Source organism: Myxocyprinus asiaticus, chromosome 44, assembly GCF_019703515.2.
Source record: "Myxocyprinus asiaticus isolate MX2 ecotype Aquarium Trade chromosome 44, UBuf_Myxa_2, whole genome shotgun sequence".
In the NCBI taxonomy this organism is placed as follows: domain Eukaryota; kingdom Metazoa; phylum Chordata; class Actinopteri; order Cypriniformes; family Catostomidae; genus Myxocyprinus; species Myxocyprinus asiaticus.
This window is the reverse complement of record NC_059387.1, coordinates 26795222-26821622: the sequence shown is the minus strand read 5'-3', so window position 1 is coordinate 26821622 and position 26401 is coordinate 26795222. Positions and strand designations below refer to the sequence as shown.

Below are 26401 nucleotides of genomic sequence, written 5' to 3'. Positions count from 1 at the left end.
TCTGATACAAAATTGGTCATTTTTATTCTGATTTTGCAGTTGAAAAAAACAAAACAAAACAAAAAAAACAGCAATGGTTCAGTGGAACAAACAAATACACCTTTTCGATTTACCCAATTATCTCTCATTTATTTTGAGCTTACATAATAAGCACAATCTGTTAGTCTAAAGTATGCACATATGTTCAACCCAGCAGTTTGTTTACTGTCGCAGTCAAGTTATGTGTAATCTACCATAACATTACATATTAACGGAGAGAGACAGGTATGAAATAATTCTATATTATTTCTTACCTGTTCTATAGTTTTCTATGTTTGACATAAGCCCAGTAATACTATTTATTTAACACTATAGTAAAGCTGATGGATAGAGATACTATATCTCTCTCCTAGAATACCTTAATTTCAAAATCAGAAAAAATGCATACTTATACAGCATAGAATCTAATTTCAATTCTATTACACACACACACACATTTTTTTCCTCTCTCCCTTATTCTTCATTCTCTCTAACTCAATGGCTCCTTAAAACTCCACATCATAAATGTAGTTTTCACCCTGCAGGCAAACTCATGGTGCAGGAGTATTTTGACATAATCAGCACAATAAAATCTGTCTTGTTAAAGATGATGAAAGAGAGTTTACAGCCCAGACAGAGAGAAGAGCACTGATTTATTTCAAACCCATGCAGCAAGATACTGCAGCACACAGCTTGCATGAACTATACTGCAAAAATAACAAGATCATGCAGCTAAGCATTCACCCACATGTATCTTATGTGTTGTGTTTCGTTTTGTGTTGTAATTAGATTGAGAGCGCTATAAAAAGTTATTAGATTTTTAGGGAACCAGAAAAGCTTCCTTGATTGCAACAACAATTCACCTGTGTAATAGTGTTTTGGAATTTTTATTTAATTACTACTGGTGCTGGTCTTTACAAATGTTATGGAGTTAATTAACAGAGATCTGGAGGAGCATGTTCATTTTAATCTGACAAATCACAGCCCACGAGCAGGAGTATATAAGCCGCTGCTTACCTACTTCCTGTGACATCTCTCCTGACATTTGGGTCCCACCCTCAAGCCAGCAAGATGTCTGAACTGGATCTCTTTCCATCCGATGAGGAACTCTTCAACTCCCTCCTCAATACTCCATCGCTGCCATCCGATCCCGGCAAAGACACTCCTCCATCCAGCGCCATCATCGATCCGGCTGCTCTAAGCTGATGAGCAACCCACACACCAAGACGCAGGAATCAGCCCTCTCCTCCGCTGTCCAGATCACCCAGATCTTCAACTTCTGCCGACCACCCAACTATACCTGACATTTCAAAATGGACAGTGAACAAACTTCGCCACGCTTTAGACGCTTCAAACATCCACTTTCACGCAGGCTAAGTAAAATCCAACTATATGATTTATACATCTCTTCCCAACATGACATTCCCTCTACCTATAAAACCCCTGAAAACGTTATAGCTCAGTCCTTACCTTCTACCCATTCCTCTAGATGTGACGCTCCAGCTCGCAAACACCCTGCCTGCTCACAACCCTCTGGTTTTCCACGTACAGGCCATTTCTCCTCACCAAACTTCCATCCCATAAAAGGCCTTCAGCCAGCGCAGTGTCCGCGCTAGGCTAAGCACCTAGCAAGCTACCACCTCTCCTTTCTCTCCCATTTCAGCCCCCGCTTACTGCACACCCTACCACCGGGCACCCTGACGCAGGAGCCTTCCAGCCGCCACCGCTCGGCATATCACCAACCTCAGAGGCCCTAAATCCCTCTCCTCAACCAGCCTTCCCCAGTTCTTTCCTCCATCTTACCCTTGGACTTTCGTAGCAGAATCGATCGCGAGGCCGCCTCCGCTAACAAACAAATGCTCTAGCCCAATGTTACCCTTTCCCAGCACCTCACCCCTCACTCTATCCTGCCTTCGGAGCCGCCCCAGGCATGAGGATGCCTCCACCTTCAGCGCCGGCTCTGCCCCCACTCCTTCTCGGTTGGCTTCAGCTGGCCCGCCCTCCTACTTCCCCCTCCAAACAGCTACGCCACTAGCCATCCCCCAAATGCCGTAGCCACGGAGTCTCAGCAAATGTCCAGTAATTTCCAGACCCAGATTTTGTCAGGTGCAGATACAGACCTTTCTGCTCTCCTCTCTCTCTACCCTACCAACAAGTTGCAATGCCTTTTAGATTGCAGCAACTTTTCAGTAACACTAAAAAACACCAAAATCGCCTCCTTGGCAGAATTCTGTATTGCATTTAGTCATTATACAGAAGTTATTTGCTCCACTTTCCCCCACAGACGACGTGAACTAAATGATTACATGACGATCATAGTAGAGCTCTCTCTCTCTTTCAGCAGCAGCCATTTCTACACTTATCATAAACTGTTCTCTGCAAAATGCACTGTTCGAGTTGTGCAGTGGAACCAGTGTCCATCCTGGGAAGCCCTCAACTTAGATCTCCATAACAGAGTTTTTCTGGGCTGCCGTAGCATTTCCTGCGCAGTATGTAGATCAACAGATCACCAAACTGAACTATGTCCTCTCATAAATTCCAACTTTCCCACCCAGTCAGCCCAAAGATCCAAAAATTCTACCAGTTGCATCCCACGCCCCTCCAGCAACTCCCCTCTCGATCAACCAGATCTCGATTCCAGGGGAAGCGTAGTAAGAATTTCAGCCGGCAGACAAGTATGCAACAATTTCAATGAGTTTGGTTGCCTTAGGCAATGCTGTCGTTTCTTTCATGTCTGTTCCCATTGCGCCGGTTTGCATGTCCGCCCTATCTGCCCTGTATCGAAACCTTTCAAAAATAAAAATCGTAAAAAATATCTCAGCACTCCTGTCAATATTTCTTCTCTTGCTAAAGAACTTGCAAACTATCCCGACGCCCAATTTACAAGCTATCTCTTAAATGGCTTAAAATCTGGCTTCAACCCCAGGCTAGAAAGCTTGCCCTCTACTAGTGTTATTTGCAATAATTTGCAATCTGCGCAAACTGAACCCAAAGTGGTGGACAACCTAATCCATAAAGAGTTAAAGTCAGGTTTTATGATCGGCCCGTTCGAAGTACCCCTTTTCAAAACCTTCCATATCAGCCCTATCGGGGTAGCGACTAGAAAATTATCAGGCAAAAAACGCATCATCATTGATCTTTGGGCCCTGCACAAATCCCAGTACTCAAGCATTAACAGCTTAATTCCTCTTGAAGAATTCTCTCTCCACTACCACAGCGTCGACCAAGCTATCCAAATGATAAAAAAATTTCAAAAAAGGAGCCTGGCTAGCTAAAGTTGACATCACTTCAGTGTTTAAAATAATGCCTATCCATCCTGATTTCTGGCATCTTTTTGGAGTTCGCTGGCAAGATAATTATTATTTTTCCATCTGCCTTACTTTCGGCTGCAAAAGCAGCCCCAAGATTTTTGACTTATTGTCTGAAGTTATCTGCTGGATCTTGTCAAATAACCACTCCGTTCCCCACCTAATTCACCTACTAGATGATTCCCTCTTTATCTCGCCCCCCGCTGCCCACCTCCGTACCTTCCAGAAACTTTTTGCTGATTTAGGAATTCCAATTTCCCATGAGAAAACAGCAGGTCCCTCCTCATCTATCAAATTCCTAGGTATCATTATCGATACAGACATCTTTCAAGCCTCCCTGCCAAAAGAGAAAAACGACAGGATAATCATAATCATGTCCAACCTCCTATTTAAAAAAGCTGCTCCAAACGCGAGCTCTCCCTCCTCGGGCATCTCAATTTTGCCATGCACATCATTCCCCAAGACCGCCCCTTCATATTGCACCTTCTCTCCCTCGCTTCATCCGTCGCTGTGCTAAATGACACAATAACCCTAAACCCATACTGCTGCGCTGACCTCCAGCTCTGGTTAACATTCCTAAAACAATGAAATGGACGTACCTTTTTTTACGAGGACTGCCTCTCATTCCCCGAAGACATCCAACTTTTCAACGATGCCCCCTCCATCCGTAGGCTTCGGGGGATTCTACCAAGGTCACTGGTTCGCCTCCACCTGGCCCCCAGAGCTCAGCAGCCTTCCACAATCAGCAGCTTCCTCAGCCCTGTACGAATTATACCCTATCCGGTTGAATGCTGCGTGAGCCCACCCATTTTCACACGTATAGTAGGCTCTCCCTTTCGAAGCGCAGAGTGGGCTTTTCCGTTCGGATGCAGAGTGGACCCACATTCAGATGCATGCTGGGCTTACCCATTCGAATGCTGTGAGCCAAAATAGAGCAGTCTCCTGTTCGAATCGCCATGTGAGCCCTCCCATTTGAACGCAGCGTGAGCCAACTCTCTCAATTTTCCCCCGTTCGAATGCTGCGAGCCCATCCACTTCTATGCTTAGTGGAGGTCTCCCTTTCGAATCGCAGTGTAATCCCCTCGATCAAATGCTGCACAAGCTCATCCACATCTTCTTTTCACAGGCTCTCCCCTCCGAGGCTAATGATGGGCTTTCCGTTTCAGACACAGAGTGGACCTTGTTCGAATGCAGGTTGGGCTTACCCGTTCGAATGCCGTGAGCTAAACCACTCTCTCGTTAGAGCAGTCTCCTGTTCGAATCGCAGCGTGAGCCCTCCCTTTCAAACGCAGCACGAGCCAAATCTCATTCTCACCTTCCCTGTGCGAATGCCGTGACCCCATCCACTTCCATGATGAGTGAAGGTCTCCTGTTGAATCACAATGTAGCCCCTCTCAACCAGCCATCGTACAAGAACGCACCTTCAAACAAACGCATAAAGCGCTCCCTCTATACAGCTTTTGGGGGGAAGAACAATTCAGAAGTATCCACCAAGCCAATTTACCAAATAGAATTGTTGCCAGCTCGCTGTCCTAAATACTTCCTGCCATAGTCATGGTACCGATCTTTCATCTTAACACCTTTTTGGGGGGTAATCAGGACTCGAGTCGAGTCTCGAGCTCTGAGCCCTCCAGTATAAGGACAGCAAGCCAAATACGTTTACAGCTTCAACACAAGATTACATTAACATATGAACTACTGAAGTGGAGTTAATTAACAGAGGTTCAGGAGGAGCATGTTAATTTTAATCTGACAAATCACAGTCTGCGAGCAGGAGTATATAAGCCGCTGCTTACCTGCTTCCTGTGACAACTCTCCTGACATCCCACCTCCACCCCATCTCCAACTATTCTCTAGATTCATATTTATCTAAATAAGTAAAGTCCGGATTACATTAACATATGAACTACTGAACTGATGCAATGCTTTGCATAATATAATACATGTCCAATTGATCTGTCTATCCATCCATCCATCCATCCAGCCAGCCAGCCATCCATTCATCCTTATTCTACTATCATCTCATGTTATCTATTTCTCCACTAGAATGGTCATTGTGACGATTACTGTAAGGGAATCACAGAGTCTAAGAGAACAGATGGACTGGACTGATGAGAGCGAATTGTACAATCTTACCCAGCAATTCTGTGTGAAGGCTCCCCAAGGACCGGCTTCCATCTGCCGTGTTTCCAAGTATAGGCCCTAAAAACACACACTCTTGCATATACTCTAACCCTTGACTCATGGGTGGGCTGCAGCGGGGCCCAGATGTGCAGATGTGCACCGCCAGATGAGCATCCCTGTCCCACTTTATGCCTCTTCCTCTTTCGTCTTGTATATCACTCCCTCCCCCTCTGTCTGTCCCTTCTGTTACCTCTCTTCCTCCCTCTCTTTTTCCAAAGCTCAAGTCCCCCAAAAGCAATGCTATTCTTACATCATAATCTAGAAACACTTCACTGTGGTGCCTTGAATGTAACATTTAATTAATCCTGCAATTATTGCATCAGGAGCTAATTAACATATCAAATGAGCAACCGCTGGGACAAAAAAAAAAACAAAAAGGAACTGTGGCTTTGGGAGGCATTGATTACCTTTTCAGTGCATTGCTTGCTTTAATATGACTCATTGTGTTTAAAGCAGCCTTTTCATTTTCCCCTGTGCTCATTTTGTAAAATGTAAATGTGTTTTAGCACATTTTCTCAGTTTATTAGTTTGAGGTTCACGTCAGAAGCATAAAGATGCTTTGGCTAATGGAACTTGTGGGGGTGATGCAAATCCACCTGCAGGTTTGCCAAGTTGAGAGAATATATGAATAATTTCTTGTTTGTTTGTTGATTACACTGAGGCTGATTGGCTTTGAGGGATTTTTCTTGGTAAGAGGCTCATTGGAACTCTGCAGGAGGGCCATCACTGTCTTTAACCTGTCATGCAAGCCCTTTGATCTGTCTGATCTGAGCTGTCAAGTGCTTGTCATTTCGGAGCCTGTTATACACCTAGAGACTTCCATTCCGATTCTGTATCACTCATAAAGAGGGGCGGTTCCCTTTACAAAGTTTTGACATCTGCTAAAAATCGGAATAGCTCTGTAATAATTAGCCTGCTCCTTTTAATTTCTCTTACATGTTTGTAAAATGTACAGTATTGTACAGATGTTTAATAAGAGGTGCTTTTTTAATGATAACTTTTGATTAACCTTTAAAGACATACCTTCTGTGAGCTCCTAGACTGTTCATCAATGGTATATTCTTCTCTTGAAGACATGTTTTTTCAACTTAATTAAAAAAAAAAAAAAAAAAAAATTATAAAAAATAAATAAATTAATTAATTAATAGCTGAATTTCTGGTGAAGAACTATACTACACATGACCCTAAAAGGGAAAAAAATACATCAATCAGAGAATTGCAGCCAACACAGTACCAAAAGAGCTCTGCAGCGATTGCCCACTCCCATGATGCACTGTAAATGACACAACTGAAATGGTAATCCTACACTCTTAAACTACTTATATATTTATATATATATATATATATATATATATATATATATATATATATATATATATATATATATATATATATATATATACATGAATATTCGAATATATTGTTTATATATGTCTCCTTATAATCAACCATTTAAAATCAATAGTTTTAGATTTTTACATATTTTTTCGTTAGATTATGAAATTCACAATGCTTCATGGGATTGTAGTTTATTCCCTAATGAAAGACGCTCTGTACACGGTGTAGTACCTTAGTCCTTTTGCCCTTTTTGAAATACTTTTTTTGGTTCAAATCAAAGTTTGTAATGTTGCGTTTAACCTCAGAGCTGGTTGGTGTGGATCATGGCTTAGAACTCTTTTATGAAGGATTTTTTGAAATCCCAATGGAAAAATTAGTGAGAAAAATACTTCCAAAACCAAGACAGCTGAAAAAGTGGGTTGCACTGTTGCGCTCTACTATTGCCCATAATTGTTAGGGATTTAAACAATAACTCACCCCCCACTGTTTCTGCTATGTACATGTATGGCACCTTAAATCATGTGGCTTGTTGAGGAAAGGTGTACTATTAATTTCCTAAGTGATCAGACTTACTATTTTTATTTGGAGGATAATAACACAGGTAAAATTTGTATAGACCCAAATTAAAGAAGGGACCTAAGCAATGTCTAGGGACCAGAATATCCCATGTGGGCTCTTTTTTTACTTTTTGGCCAGTAAGCTACCACCAGAACTCCATGGTCCACAACCACATAGCAATGCCCAAGCAACCAGACATATCACGCTAACAGTAATATAGAAATGCCCTAGTAACGACTTAGAACATCCAAACAACCACATAGCAATGCCTTGGCAATCACCCTCAACACCCCAGCAACATGGAGGCAATTTTGTATGGGTAATCACTAATCACAATTTAAAAAGAAAATGTAAAAAATCATCTTATTTTCCTACGATTTTTCTGTATTTACGCCAGCCAAATTCCTTTTGACAGTTTAGAATTTGCAGTACCTTTGCATTTGCTTTTATCTCTTTGAGCCTCTTCAATGTATTCTATGGCCCAAAATTTTGCAGTAACAGAGCAATGCATTTCAAATGATTTATTCTGTTGAATAACAGCACAAGGTTTTTGTCATTGACCACCAATGTTGTTCTTTGGATCCATGGCTTTGAACAGATGGCTTTTATTGTGATTTTACAGATGAGTTCTGCACCTCAAAAAGACAAGCACTTAGGCACAAGAAATGAAATGCCTGTGGGTAGCATTCCACATGCAGACTTATTGGAATGGATAGGGCTACCAGGCACAAGGGTAATGTGATGAGGTCCATTGTCAGCCAACAGAGTCATATGCTTACTCTGATGAGCTTAAGTATCAAGAGTTCACTTTATCCTTGAGACAAAGAGTGTCAGAGAAAGAGAGAGTGGGTGAACATGTGAAAGGATGTAATTATCTTTCGAGAGAGCCCCTTCTGAGAATGGTGAACATGTGAGACCTCATATATGGAGAGATGTCTGACTGGCCATGAGCAGAGCCGATGAGAAAACCTGCACAGGTGTGTTTCTACCAGTCTCGCAGCCCTTAAGGGGTACTACAGCTAGTCAAGAGCATCTTCCCACATGTAACACAAATCACCAACATCTGGCTGAGGGCAACAACAAAAAAAGCATAGTGTCACAGTATTGCAACATCTTTAGTCCTCCATGTTTTCAATTACTCTTCACAGTGGTAATTGGAAATATTTCATGGTCTTACAGGGTACACAGAGGTCCATAATTATACAAACTGGGAGGTGTCAGAGCATGTCAGGGGAGGCGTGGAGACTGATGATATATTCACCAAGTGAAATCAAAAGATACAGTGCATCCGGAAAGTATTCACAGCGCTTCACTTTTTCCACATTTTGTTATGTTACAGCCTTATTCCAAAATGAATTAAATTCATTATTTTCCTCAAAATTCTACAAACAATACCCCATAATGACAACATGAAAGAAGTTTGTTTGAAATCATTGCAAATTTATTAAGAACATACATAAGTATTCACAGCCTTTGCTCAATACTTTGTTGAAGCACCTTTGGCACCAATTATAGCCTCAAGTCTTTTTGAGTATGATGCTACAAGCTTGGCACACCTATTTTTGGGCAGTTTCTCCCATTATTCTTTGCAGGACCTCTCAAGCTCCATCAGGTTGGATGGGGAGCGTCGGTGCACAGCCATTTTCAGATCTCTCCAGAGATGTTCAATCGGGTTCAAGTCTGGGCTCTGGCTGGGCCACTCAAGGACATTCACAGAGTTGTCCCGGAGCCACTCTTTTGTTATCTTGGCTGTGTGCTTAGGGTTGTTGTCCTGTTGGAAGATGAACCGTCACCCCAGTCTGAGGTCCAGAGCACTCTGGAGCAGGTTTTTATCAAGGATGTCTCTGTACATTGCTGCATTCATCTTTCCCTTGATCCTGACTAGTCTCCCAGTTCCTGCCGCTGAAAAACATCCCCACAGCATGATGCTGCCACCACCATGCTTCACTGTAGGGATGGCATTGGCCAAGTGATGAGCGGTGCCTGGTTTCCTCCAGACATGACGCTTGCCATTCATGCCAAAGAGTTCAATCTTTGTTTCTCATGGTCTGAGAGTCCTTCAGGTGCCTTTTGGCAAACTCCAGGTGGGCTGTCATGTGCCTTTTACTGAGGAGTGGCTTCCGTCTGGCCACTCTACCATACAGGCCTGATTGGTGGAGTGCTGCAGAGATGGTTGTTCTTCTGGAAGGTTCTCCTCTCTCCACAGAGAAATGCTGGAGCTCTGTCAGAGTGACCATCGGGTTCTTGGTCACCTCCTTGACTAAGGCCCTTCTCCCCCGATCGCTCAGTTTGGCCAGGCGGCCAGCTCTAGAAAGTGTCCTGGTGGTTCCAAACTTCTTCCATTTACGGATGATGGAGGCCACTGTGCTCATTGGAACCTTCAATGCTGCAGAAATTTTTATGTACCCTTCCCCAGATCTGTGCCTCCATACAATCCTGTCTCAGAGGTCTACAGACAATTCCTTGGACTTCATGGCTTGGTTTGTGCTCTGACATGCACTGTTAACTGTGGGACCTTATATAGACAGGTGTGTGCCTTTCCAAATCATGTCCAATCAACTGAATTTACCGCAGGTGTACTCCAATCAGGTTTTAGAAACATCTCAAGGATGATCAGTGGAAACAGGATGCACCTCAGCTCAATTTTGAGTGAAGGCTGTGAATACTTATGTACATGTGATTTTTTTTTCATTTTTTATTTTTAATACATTTGCAAAGATTTCAAACAAACTTTTTTCATGTTGTCATTATGGGGTATTGTTTGTAGAATTTTGAGGAAAATAATGAATTTAATCAATTGAATTGGAATAAGGCTGTAACATAACAAAATGTGGAAAAAGTGAAGTGCTGTGAATACTTTCCGGTTGCACTGTACATAAATGTATAAAAGTATTGTGAAGATAAATGAAAATTATTGGCTTAATAGACCAAAATCCAGCTTAATAGACTGTAGCTTTATGGTGTAAACTATTAATGTCGAGAGCACAACATGTGTTGTCCTATGAAATTTTCCTGCTCTCGCTCAGGGAGGCCGCTTGCATGCTCAAAAGGTGTCCTATGCATTCACAAATCTTTAATAAAGCCATATAGCTCTGCCTCTATTCATTTAGATTCTGCCTCTGTTGACATGTTATATCAAGGGAGAAACGATACGAGAGTTTGAGTAGTCAACTCACCATTTGGCCGGTAACTTAAACATTTTTTTTTTTTTTTTTTTTTTTGGAAATGCAGCACAATACATGTTTAAATTTGTATTGAAAAAATGATATTTTGATGCTCGCTGATGATGTAAGTAACATGAGCAAATACAACCTTCAACTAAGAACATCTGTTGCGACTGACATCTTCTGCCAACTTGTGCAGCTGAAAAATAGCTTCACAAGTTTATGTAGGACACAGAAAATCCGAAAATATACGGAATAAAATCACACGTGTCCATTATTACGAGTTCAACATGATCAGGTCGATGTGTCTCCATGTGTACGTGACAAGTGCAGTTTCACATAGAGACGGAGATTGGCTAATGTGATGCGAGTTTATCACAAATATAGGCTAAAAACAGTTAAGTAATCCCATTGTCATGAGGACAAACCAGTATTTTAATAAAAATAATGCAGAATATGGTTTCATATAATTATTATTAAAAAAAAATCTCAGAGAGGGGGCTTACTGTTCAAGACATTGAAAACCTGTGCTGTATATCAAAATATTTCAGAGACCAAGGGCCTTATTTGCAGCCTTCGTTTGTCATACTTTGGAGGATTCATGAAGTTGCATCCTTCACGGCCTTCAATCACCCACAATCCCTTGCACATGTCCCAACTTATTAAAACAAATGCGGGAAACGAGTCCTTCTGCGTGCTATTGCATGACTGTGCACTGTCCTGGTTTCTTCCTCCATATCTACAGTACAAAGGACTTGTAGAGGATCAGCACAATTTCCACATCTAGCATCTTCAATGCCGCTTGTTCTCTCTTCAAAGATTTCATGCCGTTACCGCTGAGGCGGAGACCTTTATGACGTAGCCATTTGCACTTACTTGACTGTCCCATTCTAGCGCTGAATGCTGAGCAGGAGCCTAGCCTACAGTCTATGAAGGATTGGTCTAGGAAGGACACAGCATAAATAGGCTCACAATGTAGAGCATTATTATCACCCTCAGATTAGAATTAGAACATGGTTTGACTTGTGACTTCTGTTGTGCTTTTAGGTTTTGGCAAGGACCGTGTCATATATTCTTAATGCAAATATTATTAGGTAATATTTTAAAATCAATTTAAGATTTTGTAAATAATTTCTTTATGTCTTTAATTAGTTCTGAATTTTGTACAGCATCTCCTAAGAGTCTACTTTTAAAAGAGACTTATTTTGAGTATGTCTTGTCAGGTTTGTGCTCAAAAAATGATCCACCAGTTAAAGTAGAAGTTCACCTAAAATGGAAAATATACTTTTACTCACTCATTTACTCACCCATATGTTGTTCAAAACCCATATGCTGATACTTTTTCTTGGAACATAAAAATAGATATTTTAAGCAGCTCTATTCCATAGAATAACAGTTTATGAGCAGGAGCTGTCAAGCTTCATAAAGGACAAATATTATAAAGCACTATTAAAGATTCAGTATAAAGACATCATAAAAGTAGTTCATTTGACATGTGCACTATATTCCAAGCTTTCTGGGGCTATACAACAGCTTTGTGTTATATGGACTACTTTTATGCTATTTTTATAATGAATTTATTTATTTATTTATTTATTCTCTCTCTCTTTGGACCTTGACAGCAGTGGTTAATATGAACTGTTTTTGTATGGAAAAGAGCAGCGTTAGGATTCTTGAAGAAAAGATTGTGTTAAGATTCTACTGGGAGGAAAAAGCAATGAGGGACAACTTGAGGGCAGTAAATACATTAGTGTATTTTCTTTTTGCTAGCCAGCTGACACAGTCATGTAATTTTACAGATACATCAGTGAAGAAATTCAAATTATATTCATCTTTTCTTTGAGGCAGCACAAAAAAGAAAGAAAAGATGACTGAAACAGGCAAACTGCTTGCAATGCAGACACAGTGTATGTCTTGTACTGTGTGAACTTTAAAAATACATGTATCATTTAAAACCAAAAATTATACACTTTTGGGCCTTTATCGCATGTCAAGCCTTTATTCAGAAAATTATTGCATTCAGCGCCTCCAAAGAGGACCATTATATTTGTGATCTTAACACCCGTGACGCCCCCACCCTCAAAATGGTTTGCCCCCCCCCCCCCCCCCCCCACACGTTCAAGACATGCCCTGCGTTCAAATCCGCGTACTGTCACAGTATGTACTGTATTTGATGAGAAACGCACTTCTCGGCGGGTAATACAGTATGCTCTTCAGGAATGCGAGAGGCAGTATGAATAGAATTCAGACTTACTAACATCCAGGAACATACACATGGTCCCGTGGCCAGAATATATGACGTGATAACCACAATCGTGAAAATAATCCACTCAAGTTCGGTTAAACAAGCGCCATTTAAGCACAATGAGCACCGTTCTTTGTGTATACAGCTCTTACTGTTGAAAATAGCCTTCCATCCCACAGTTCTCCGCCATTTGTTTTAAATTTTAAATTTGAACATGACGTCTCCTCAGCTCCCGATGCATTGTGGGATAGGAAAGTGTTCAACCGATCCACACTTCGGATTCCCGCCAGAAGTAGTTGGTCATCCGGGCATTTCTCGCTTACTGTCTTATGAATACTATGGATTTGGACATACTACTCCACTGGCATACTGTTTTTGGCATACTATATAATAGGGAAATATGGATATTCAGACACAGGGATGGTTATGTCCTTGTGCTGTGGGTAAGTGTGGTTCGTTCTCTGTATAAGATCCATGTTGCCTAAACAGCTAGAGTTTCACTTACTGGCCCCTGGAGAAAACAGGTGGTACTTCAAGCTTGAATTGCTCCGTAGGTAGGACTATTCCTTATCATAGTCCGGGGTTAATTGCATTAATTTTTTTTAACATGATATTTTTTATATTATTAATCGCACTGAATTAATGCGTTGATCGACAGCCCTACTTTGAACAAAACATCACTGAAACATCCTGACTAGGTTACACCAACAAAACTAACTTTAAGTGCAAGGTTATTATCGTAAACTAAAACGAAAAAGAAGGCAAAAACATTTAAAAACATTTTTGTAAACTGCAATAAAAAATAAAATAAAAAAAATAGCATAATTGGAAAAACTCAAACTAAAATAAAATACATTTTCATGGCTCTGAAACTAACTAAAATGAAATAAAAATAATCTTGAAAAATAGTTTGTTTTCATTTTTGTTGCGGAATGTTTTTAAACCTTTAAACAGGGAACACACCTTGGGGCAGGGGTGGATCTAGAAATTTTTTTAAAAGGTTTGGGAGCAGCAAGTCTGAAGATGTCCACCACATCCAGTAAATTAATATTTATTATAATTGAACCTTTATTGGCATGACTGTTCGTTGTGTTGTCAAAGCATGAGGTTAAAACGAAGAGAACAGAAACAATATAACAATTTCCAGAAATTGTATTCTCTCTCTCTCTCTCTCTCTCTCTCTCTCTCTTTCCCACATTAAATAAAAAATAAAACATGCACCCGGTCTCTAAAATTCATATATTTACATTTACATACAGTGCATAAGTAAAATGTGTAAGAAATATTTATTTTATTTTTTTCATAAAAAATAAACTAAAAAAAACATTATAGTCCCATATGAACATGAAAATGTATATCAGTGTAAGTTTCTTGCTGGCACGGTGTACAGTTCACTGCTAAGAACCAGGCTATGGTAACTTGAATGTTCCTTTCATTAGGCTACTATGAAAATGTTTAATACTTTATAATTACTCTAATTAATAAACTAATACATAGCCTACTTAATAGGCAATAAACTGTTGCATTGTATAGCTAATATAAGTGTAGTAATGTTCACGTTAAAACGTTATCTAGAATTACCATATAAAGCCTACATAAGAATTAATGGTTATTTGTTTTATTTGTGTACTATAATGTGCTTTTCTGTGTATAGTGAAATTGTTTTCCTTCTTAGAAATGTAAATGTAAATTATTTGATATCATGAGAAAAAGGCACCACCGACAGCAGTAAAAGGCAAAAAAAAAAAAAAAAAAAAAAAAAAGACATTTTATATAATTAAGAGACACAGTTGTCCAGCATATGCGAAGAGCATCAAAACTAGCAGTTGTGCAAAAACATGCAGTATTTTCAATTTCAAGTTTAATTGCATAAGTTACATTTCAATGTATATATTTACGTTTAGCAGGGAAATAAATTTACAGCTCAAATTATGGTCACTCCAGGGTTGTGCAATTAGCATTAGATGCTGGAAATGTTCCGCCCCTTACTGAAACGGAAAATATGATTGGTAAGCAAATATCCAATCGCGTCTGAAATGAATGTTCTGATTGGTGGATCAGCTTAGTCGGACTGTCTGTCTTGCCAGTGCCATCAGTTGCGCTCCCGCCTCCCGCTGCTCCGTGTGCGTTTAGAGAGAATCTCCGTACACATTTTAAAATAAAATAAAAAACACAATTCACTCACCGGAGCTGCGGCATCGTGTTAGTAGATTCAAAGTTCCAAGTCAAAAACCTACTCGTTGTTCTGGCTGCCATACATATCATCACTTATTTAAGGCTGGCATACGCAAAATCCTAAGAAAGTTAGGGGGGCATATGGCGTATGCCTGCATATGCCCTAGAGCAGTGTTTCCCAACCTTTTTTCTGCCCCGGCACACTTTTTACAATTAAACAAATCTCATGGCACACCTCTATCCCACTGTCCCACATAACCATTGTTGATAGTTTTACTTTTCAAGAACTTCCATGTTTTCTGTCCATTTTAGTTGCATGTTTACACGTAATGTTTGAAATTCGGCTATGCAAAAATCACAAGTCACGTAGGTACGTATGAGGTGGCAAGAGTGCTAATTGGGTAATGAATAAAACAACAAATTTGCATCTTTTCTTATTTTTAGATTTGTTCTTGCAAATTAATTCTTGCAATGCCACAGCAAATAATTTTGTATTTATCTATTTATTTACATGGCTCCAGACTAACATTTAAGAGTGGTAGCACCGGTGTTAAATTCTACAAATGGTCGCACCAGCACTCAAGTTGGTCGAAAGAAAATTTTCTTTCACGGTTTCTTTCTTTTTATCAGGATCTTGATGAATAAAATACAATCATCTGAAGACAAACAAAGCATTTTTCTATAATCAGAGGGCATTAGAAAAGATTTTACACAGAAGGAAAGTTCCATTGTATCAACAGTTTTAACTGTGGCATTTGCAATAGGATCATAGTAACCAAAAGTAAAAGTAAAACCATGATTAGCAATAACCATAAAACAAATTATGGCATTTTTCGTAAGAAAAACACATTCTGAAATTAAATTGTATTCTCTCACTTACTATACTGATATAAGTTCATGGTAAATATTTTTGACGTGTGATGTGTGGATTGAAACCTAACAATTTCTGTCTGTTCATTGTGCAGATTTCTCCTTTTTTAATGCTGTTTAGAATGTTGGGGCCATTTAATACAATTTTAAACTGATTTAATCATCAACACATTATGGACTTTCATATTGAGGTTTTAAACAAATAATCAATGCCGAATTCATGACCCAGCCTGTGCTTCTCGCAGCTCTGTTTATGATGATCAGATGAGCGCTCGAGACCGGTCCATGTGTAAATGCATGTCTCTGCGCTGATCTGTCCATTGAGCAGCGCTGACTGATCCGGGTAAAGCTGTTTCCTTTTGCGTTTGGAACATTTGCTGTTTGATATTTCTCATACGGAACAAAAAAACGACAGAGCACAATCAGAGAGTCAGCCAACTTTATAGTCGCACCAATGCGACCTCTTGCAAAGTTTAATCGAACTGTTAGGTAAAAATGGTTGAAAAATTCAGCCCGGAGCCCTGATTTATTTTGTGGAATCTGATAATTTTCCACGGCACACCTGTGTGCCACGGCACAGTGGTTGGGAAACACTGCCCTAGAGACTACTGATACACACACAGACACACACACAGTCTTTTCACTCATGCTGTCTTACCCTGTCAATCTGTGAATTGTTTTACATTTCATTTGGAACTGGTAAAAGGGTTTTGTTTGAAGTTCAATTTTCAGAGATGCGGCATAGTTACTTCCTCATGTCCAGTGCATTAAAGAGGACTTTGTGGTTAAGTTAAATAATTTACTCATTATGCAATTACACAAATGCCTGTTTTCCCCATTTTCCATTTACCCCTTATATAAAAACTAAAGCTAAAATAAAAACTAAATGTACTGAAAAACTAAACTAAAACTAACAAAGAACTGACAAACAAAATGAAAACTAAACTAAATTGGAGTGAAAAATTGAAAATGAAATAGGAATAAAAACTAAATTAAAAATGTTAAACTATTATAAACTTGTTTAAGAGTTAGACTAAGTAGTAGATCAAATAGTAAATCTTCAAGTTAACAAATGCAGGTTACCACTTTTTAGCAGGTATACTGTGCATAGTACCTGCCTTTTGTGCATAGTACCTGCCTTTTGTGCATAGTACCTGACTTTTCTGCATACCCGAATGTATTGATACCGGATGTGCTGATGTGGGCCTGGACAAGCGACGTCTGTGGAGAGCGAGGCTGGGAGAGGAAGCACGGTAAAGATTGACACCTGTTGGAAATTATCTCTAACAGCTGTTCTGTGTTACAGTGAGAGCTGTGTCATACTGAAAAGTATCAAAAATAAAAGGCTTATGATGGATTGTTCACCTGACCCCCACTTCCTCCTTCAGTGGAGAGCTAGTAATCTGTCACACTGGATAACCATTTACATTTACCAAAATGTACTGTATTCAAATGTACTGCCTTGGTAGAGACATATTGCCAGAAGGACATTGTTCAAAATGTTGATATTAAGAATGTGAGAAAGTATAGTGTCTATAGGCACAATATTTCCTCATGCAACAAATCTCAGTTTCTATTCCTCTGCCCCACCATATTAAATATTAGCCTGTTGTTTACACACACTATTTTGATCACGAAGGTCTGAATTTATTTAGGTCTAGTATTTTTTAGACAAAACATGCTTTTCCTATCTACACTGATGTTCTTCTCCAGTGTGCAAAATAAAACATGTATTGGCTAAATGTATGCTATACATTGCAGAAAATATTAAATAAATGCAAACATCCTTGCGCTGACTCATTTTGACGAGCTGCTTGCTCAACTCTCTCACACACCCCTAGAAACACACACATACTAGTTGCATGCCTAATATTTTAAGCTCCCTGTATCTTTATTAACTTCACGGATGAATGCATTTTAATCATACCGCTAGTTAATTTGTATAAAAAATAAAAAATAAAAAAAAGATATATCGTGCAGCCCCACTGGCCACCACTAAATTCTTGGATGTCAATCACTTGTCTGTGCAGTTATACTGCTTCACACTCTCACAGCGAAATCATAAGGATTCATATTACTTTTCTAAATTTGGCTAATTCGTATGATATCTTACGACTACATTCATATGAATTCTTACGACTTTCACTACAGCCAGTGACGTCGCTGAACATCGTTTCCATCTAATACGTGACAGTTACTTGCTTCTGTCACACACAACAGCTTCCTATCATGTTTACACACTTAGATCAGCAATTACAAACGACTGTGACTGGTGCATCCTGAACATACTACTTTTAAAAATAGTAGGCAGCATACAGCATATATTGTGCAGTATGCAATTAGTCTGCTAATGTTCAACTTTTTGTGCCATTGCTGGCTTAATCACTTACATATAGTTGTCTATACACATTAAACTGGGATAAGAGAAAGTATTTTAACATAAGCAAATGAAATGTGCAATTTACCTTTGAAAAGGAAGTTTACCCAAAAAATCAATTCTCTCATCATTTACTCACACTAATGCTGTCTCAAACTCGTATGACTTTCTCTCTTCTGTGGAACACAAACTAAGATATTTTTATGGAGATATGATGTAAATATATCTGTACAATGCAGGTCAGGGGTCCAACATTTTCAAGCTCTAAAAAGGACATAAAGATATCATTTTTGGGTGAGATTTCACTTTAAGACAGAAAATAGGCCTTCAAGACCTATTTTAATATGTTTCTCAGAAGAAGGTGTATAAGAACAATAATTTAAGCAGCACTTCAGTGCTCTGGTGTCAAACAAAGTTCTGGGAAGTGTTTATGCTGATTTCAGTCTCCCTTTGTGTAAGTGTTTGTGCATTCTTCAAGAAGGTACTCATTATTTCATAATCTCAGAGTGAGTGCAGTTTGAGGTTATGATAGAATGTTTGCATTTAGCATCACTTTGTTGCTGTGGTGGTTCAACAAGCCACCTTGTCTCTGAGAGGAGCATTGCTTTGTCTAATCTAATTTTGCTGTGCAGCTGCCTCAACCTCTGACGTCAGTCCTTTGTGCTACCAGTGCAAAACAATACAAAGTCTGCGACAAGGAATTTTGGTAAAAGTTATCTTACTACAAAGAATTTGTGGCCCCAACAAATTCATATTTTTACACTGATATCATCATAAATCATTTGTTCCCCTACAATTACAATAAAAGTGCAGAGAGTCTCATGCTGTTCAAAACCTTGTAAAGCGCTCTGGTTTAATCTGAACTCTGAAATTTACCCTCATTTAAACAGTATATTTTTGTGTCACTGTTTATTTTTGGTTTGTAATATTTGCTCTTTATAGAATATGGAAAGAAATTACCCCAGTAACATGCACTTAATAACAATTGACCCATGTAATTACACAATTTGTAATAATTCATGAATGGTTGCATTGAGGACTTTGAATGGTTACACAGTTTGAGTGGTTTCCTTCAGGCATTTTCTGTCCGAAATTTTTCAGTCGCAATGCTATCAAGCTTTTTTGTTCCATGGTGTAAAGCAGTCTGTATGTGAAATCAATAGCTGTAATGGTTGGGTGTATCCTTTTTACAGTTATTGCTTGCATATGTACCCACAAAGGGGGTGTTTTATATGTATGGTTAATGAGCAAACGCCCTTAAACATTAATAGACCATAATATGAGGCAATCTCTGTCTTTCTTTGAAGATAACTCATTAAGTTTCATTGGCTAGGCAACAGCCTATGTTACACATCTCATGCTCTGGATGGCCTAATATTTCTGGTTAATCTGTTCCCGATAGACTTTGCGTTGAGTACATGAGATGTTGTTGGTGTTTGCCAGATGATAATGTAGGTGAAAAACCTGAAACATTACACTTTTATTGTGAACTATTTTGTTCAATTTTAATACAGTAATGCCAGTAAACTATTGTGCTATTAACACACAATACAGATAGTTAATTTGGCATTACTTTAAGCTATAGTATAGCCTATAGCAAATAAGTGGTTCTAATTTTGCAATAACTAAGTGCTCTGTTCTCAACTGTGTGTGACCTCACTAAGCATGTTGAAATTAGCTGAAACTCATTAAGCAGGATGATTCCAAATTTGTGTCACCCCATGTAACACACTTCCAATGACATACACAACATCAGATCAGTCAGTAAGAGGGTGCAAAACGCAATGGTACATGAAGTATTTCCTGTTCTGTGAATTAGCTATGCAGATGTGCACTGCTCATATCAGTTTGGCAGCCAAAAGCAACAGTGCTGTACACTCACACTGAGATGTCCTAAATCTGCTCACAGATGAGTCTAGAAAATGTTTGTCCAGATTACACAGAAGTTTCCATTTGTGTGAAAATGTGTTGCACACAAACTATGATATCTGAACGCTTAATGCCTTACATATGTATTTGATCTAGATTCAAATTATTTTATTTCTTTTAACATTCATTTGACAGACACTTTAATCTAAAACGAATCAGTGCATTCAATCTATAATTTTTTTCAGAAGATGTGTTCCCTGGGAATCTAACCCATGACCTTGGCATTGCTACAGAAACAACATGAACTGCTCTTGTGAACCTGTTTTAAAACAAAGAAGGGTTTTGGTGGTAAACTGTACTATCTGCAGTTTATCTTGCATCAAGAACAACTTTTGTCTGTGTGATCTTCTTTCAAATCTACATGACATAGTTGGCCACAATGGTAAATGTGGTTGGGTTAGGTGACACTAAAAATGCAAACATGCAAAGCACGCATTTGCTACACAATCTCAACAAACTGTTGAAATACTTCCTCACTTGATCAAATAAATGCAAACCATCTACATTACAATGAGGCGTATTGATTACAAAACAGTCCAAAAATGAAATCAATATTGCATCTTTTTCATTTGGTTTGCCTGGATTTTCCACAGTAATCTTCTCTAGATTGGTTGGACTCTAAAGTCGTTGGTTAATAAGTGAAATAATTATAAACAGTTTAAATGGGGTTGGGTTGCTGTGCTCTTGCTCATTATAGGAACTTAAACTACTTTATTGCTTCAGTGCTTTCACCTCCTAAAGGCAAATAACTAAGGTTAATGCCAGAGATACTCAGACCATGTTCTAAGGTTAAAATCAGATGTGATGAATTACACTACCAACACCAATTGTCCATCTCAGACCCTTCTTATAACACATTTATTTAAAATCAAGCTCCTATGTCCCCATGCAAAAAATGTAGAAAAAAGCAGTTCATTAGGTTTATAACTCAAAGGTGGAACAGACACCTTTGAGCTATACCTAAGAAGTTATCCAATAGTGCTATGAAGAGAAAGTTCTATATTGAAAAAGGAAGACAAAAAAGAAAAATAATTTTCACTTTGTGGGGGTCAGGTGAGCTTAGGCCACTGCATGTAATATGGCTTTATTCATCTATATGCATCTATATGGAAACTCAATTAGCAGCTATTTTCTGTCTGGAGATTAAAGATGAATGTAGTTTGCACAATCGATATTAGTTATTTTCTGTCAGAATAGGAGCCATATTCTCAAATAGCGTCACTACATTCAATGACTTACTGTAGGTCAGACGACAAACAGAAGAATCTTCATCTCTTTCAAATTTGTATAGAAGTGATATAATTGTAAAATAAGTGCTTCAAGGCTCTCAAAAATACCTTCAGTACCTTATGTTTAAGAAGATTGATTAATCTACACATTAATGGGCCTAAGTGTCTGCTGATTAAATAGTTGCTAAAAATGAAAAAAGAGGGTTCTTTGAAAGGAAAGTTCACATTCTGTATTATGCATGATTTAGCAACATTCAAAATCTGTGATGGCTTCACTCCTTGAAATAATTCCATTTACTTGCTAATTGAGTCTCTTACATAGCAAAACATGGCTGAATAATACTGATTGCTTCACTGAAGTGAAGTGAGAGAGAGAGATCATCTCTGTATTATCAACAAATGTGCTCGGGATCAAGCGCTACATTTCAGCTGAGCTGGCATAAACAATTCTATAGCTATGTAGTTATTCTAAATTGCACAGTGAGGCTGACAAAGGTGTGTTTAAAGCTCACATATTAGTGTTTGAGCTAAAAGGGGTCAAGGCCATGCTTCCTACTGAAATTTTAGACTGTCAAATCAAACATGAGTAAATGCCTTCATCATGATGGAAATTTATTGAAGGCAAAGCAGATTTTATTGGAACACCACTAGAGTCTGTGTGGGTTCCCTCACAGTCACGACAGCCACAAATAACATAAAGAAGGCTTACTTCTAAGCTTTATTGTCTTTGATGGTGTGTTCTGAAATGGAAAATTTAAGACCTAAACATATTGCTTTAATTGCACTTAGGCTTAAATTTGCCTGAGATTTAGAAAGCCTCAGCATTTAAAACCCTTCCTGTTTCAAAAATCACCCTTGCCCATCAATCTCTGCCTGTACTAATAGATGTTAAGAGTGCTTTGATTATTAAGACACCCCTGCCAGAACTATAAGACATTTTTAAGCAGAAATTCAATCGAGCATGTTTGTAAAGTGTTCTTATCTCCTTTTTGTTTAGAAAGCAGCTATTTGTTAATCTGCCTTATAATTAACTTTATACATTGGTTTGTAATGCAAATATAGAATTTAAATCTGATTTTTGACTTTATTCATTCTTATGGAAGAATTTCCCAACATGAAAAATGACCATGACATGCAGTACAAGCCCATTGTCGGCCTTTACAACCTTTTGTGTCGCCCCCTGTCGGTTCTCAAAGGAGTCACAGCACTAACTCTGAAATTCCTCAATTACTACAGGTTTAATGTTTTGGTTCACGTATGACATTGTCTTTTTCTTGGCTTTAAAACAATCACAGGGGGCTCAGTTCAGTAGCATCAAGTTACTTATTTTCACTTAACTCGTACAAATCCAACATAAATATTCATAGTCTACTCATTAGTATACATACAAAAAGGAATAAGCTTAATAAAAATACACACACACTCTCTCTCTCTCACACACACACACACACACACATGTTGGTGTAGCTATCATTATGAGGACTCTCCATAGACATAATTATTTTTATACTGTACGAACTATAGATTCTATCCCCTAACCCTAACCCTACCCCTAAACCTAACCCTCACAAAAAACTTTCTGCATTTTTAAATTTTCCAAAAAACACAATTTAGCATGTTTTTTAAGTGATTTGAATTATGGGGACACTAGAAATGTCCTCATAAATCACATTTATAGCATAATACCCTTGTAATTTCCAGTTTGTAACCTAAAAAAAGTCCTAGTAAACCACATAAACCTGCCCACACACACACACACACACACACACACACACCACACTATCGACATTTCCCTCATTTTCATAAAAAATAAAGCAAAAATCTGGGTTCCAGTGATGCACATACAATGGAAGTGAATGGGACCAGTCCAAAAACGTAAAAAATCTCACTGTTTCAAAACTGTAGCCACAAGACCTAAACAATATGCGTGTTAACATTATTTTCGTGTGATAAAATGGCTAACCTTTTTCTGTGTAAAGCTACATCCAGTTCGTTGCCATGGCGACGTAACGCTGTAAACCCTAAAACGTCCGTAAAAATGATGATTTAAGCAACTTTACAGCTCATATAACGCACAAGTTTAAACAGACGAATTAATGTTAAGTGCTAAAATGATAAGCTTCAAACTGCTGTCTTTAAAACCTCCAAAATTGGCCCTATTCACTCCCATTGTAAGTGCCTCACTGTAACCTCGATTGATTTATTTAATTACTATTCTTTTACTTTATTTTGTAGAAAAGAGTCGAAATAAATTGTTGTTGTAATCAACATTATGCCACAAATTCTGTCGATTGAGCTGAACTGGATCACGGAAGCTTCTCCAAATTACGTTGCAAGCGTGCACTCCAAACGAAGTATTAAAGCGCCTTTCCTCATTGTTACTTGTGTGAGCTTGATGTGTGTGTTAGTGCGGGCGTGTGCGAGTGGGGAAAGTGGGTGTCGCTCTCGTCGCTGTGTAGAATAATTTATATGAGACAAGGAAGGCATTTTCTGACTGGTGGCTCTATAGAAAACTCAACGACTCAAGGTTGGAGGACTCCTGCGCCTTGGTCTGTGATAGGGGTCCCGTGAACGGATTTGATCTTTATTTTCGACAGGTTGGACGAGTGCACGAGCGCAATGTGGAAACAATGTATCAAAACATGCAATCCTGAACTCTTAAGTGGACATAGATCTCAACGCATATGATGATCAGTCTATGGAGAGAAGAGCAGGGTGCAATCTACCAAAGAAGCACCAAGGACTCCCTATGTGTTGTTGTCTGAGAAATGATAACAAATGAACGACTCGGAAATGAACATGGTTGAAAGGACCAGTAAATTTCTGTTGATCGTCGTCGGATCAGTGTTCTTCATGCTGATTTTGTATCAGTACGTGGCGCCCGGAGTGATCAACTTCGCATCCCCGCACGGGTACCTTCTGGGCGAGGAGGACATGACTATTTTCCCCACTCCGGATCCCCACTATGTGAAAAAGTACTACTTCCCTATAAAAGACCTAGAACGCAATATAGATTTCGAAATAAAGGGAGAAGACGTGATTGTGTTTCTACACATTCAAAAGACCGGCGGGACCACATTTGGAAGGCATCTGGTCCAAAATGTTCGGCTGGAGCTGCCGTGTGATTGTAGACCGGGGCAGAAGAAGTGTACTTGCTACCGTCCGAACCGAAAGGAGACCTGGCTGTTCTCGCGATTCTCCACCGGCTGGAGTTGCGGGTTACACGCGGACTGGACCGAGCTCACCAACTGCGTACCGGGAGTACTCAACAAAAAAGAGAGCAAATCGAAAAAATTGAGGTGAGGTTTTTTTAGTTGTTGTTGTTTTGGCTAAGTCTGTTTGACCAAGTTACATTGCTGTTTCAAACAAATTTTTCGTGGAAAATGTTGAGTTGTTGTTACTCGAGAGGATTTACATGAGTAATTTTATGTAGATTTGTTTTTCATTATGCTGCTTTGAGGCGGGACGGGGTTTTCCCGGTCTTCCGTGATAAGTTCCTAATTGGTAATGCTGGAAAACTCCCAAAATTAACGTATTTGCTAATTGAGATTACTAATTTGTTGTTTAGGCTAGCTGACACGTTTATCCAAATTGACTTTCAGTACATTTATTACAAATACAGCTTCTCTGGAACCATCTGAGGTAGTGTTTTGGGGTGCTCCTGCGTCTCGAGACGCGTTTGTGAAGGAATAGTTCACAGCAAAAATGAAAATTCTCACATCATTTCCTATCCCTCATGCCATCCCGTATGTGTATGACTTTCTGTCTTTTGCTGGACAAACGAAGATTTTTAGAAGAATATCTCAGCTCTGTAGGTCCATACAATGCAAGTGAATAGTGGCCAGAGCTTTGAAGCCCCAAAAAGCAAATAAAGACACCATAAAAGTAATCCATAGAATCCAGTGGTTAAATCCATGTCTTCAGAAGCGATATGATAGGTGTGAGTGAGAAAAAGATCAACATTTAAGTCTTTTTTTTATTATGAATGTACACGTTCACCAGACCTCCTAAGCACTCTCTTCTCTCCAAAGAATTGTTCTTTTGCATATCGCCACCTACTGGACAGGGAGGGCAATTTATAGTAAATGATGAGAGAATTTTCATTTTTGGGTGAACTCTTTCTTTAACTTGACGCAGCGTCTAAAAACGAGACACTGAAAAAACAGCAAGATGCGGCGCAATGGCCAAAGACATCTGTCTAGTGCATGTTTACATAGAAAAACAATGTAAAAACAGCGTAAATTGACGCAAAACTTGTTCGGTGTGAATGCCCCCTTACTCAAGGGCACAATGGTAAAAGTTCATCCCTCCGCCCTTTCGGAGTTTGAGCATATACTTACGTAAATGAACCATGATTTCTGTGACAATACAATGCAACAGTTATGTGACTAAAACATGACAATAAATAAATATCGAATTTACTTTAAAGTTCAAACAGTATAATAAGCTTTTATTTGTCTTTATTTTTTATGACAATGGTGGCTAATACAGAGTTCCCACAGTTTTATTGTGGTCACAATAACTGTATTTTGATGAAAACTGATGTATTTGATGTATTTTGATGTTTATTTTTGTAACAGATGGGGGTCTTTGCATGGCTTGAACCTACAACCTTTTAATTTGTAGCTTGAAGTTTTCACCACATGGCTTAATCACCCCTACTTTCACGCATCATTTCTGGAAGTTGACCTGAAATTGAAGTGGCTCGGTCATGTTTATTGTCACAATGACTAGAAAACCAAAGCATTTTCAGTTTATCCACAAGGAAGCTCTCCAGCTGTGTAACCATATAACTAGTCAGACACACAGTGGGCTTTGTTTTAGCAAGTCTGCTGGGAGAGCTGAAATAACATGCTTATGTCTTACCATCCCAGGCAACTTAAAGGCGTCTTTCATGATTCCTCGATGTATTTTGAAATCACTGGCCCTAATTATGAAAATGAACATGGTGACTCATATTTCAGAGCAACTGCAAGTAAAAGAGAAAGGAATAGTCATCCTAGAAC

The 26401-nt window shown here is 39.0% G+C and overlaps 1 protein-coding gene across 1 annotated transcript in view; it reads left to right on the top strand.

Annotated features, from left to right (window-relative positions):
• Positions 1-23816: 23816 nt before the first annotated feature.
• The window catches only part of hs6st1b (heparan sulfate 6-O-sulfotransferase 1b), a 74519-nt gene continuing 71934 nt past the window's right edge, over positions 23817-26401 (top strand). The window contains exon 1 of the mRNA XM_051687447.1: positions 23817-24694. Within this exon, the coding sequence (XP_051543407.1) occupies positions 24174-24694 (521 nt within the window). The 5' untranslated portion in view covers positions 23817-24173. The remainder of the gene's footprint in view (positions 24695-26401) is intronic.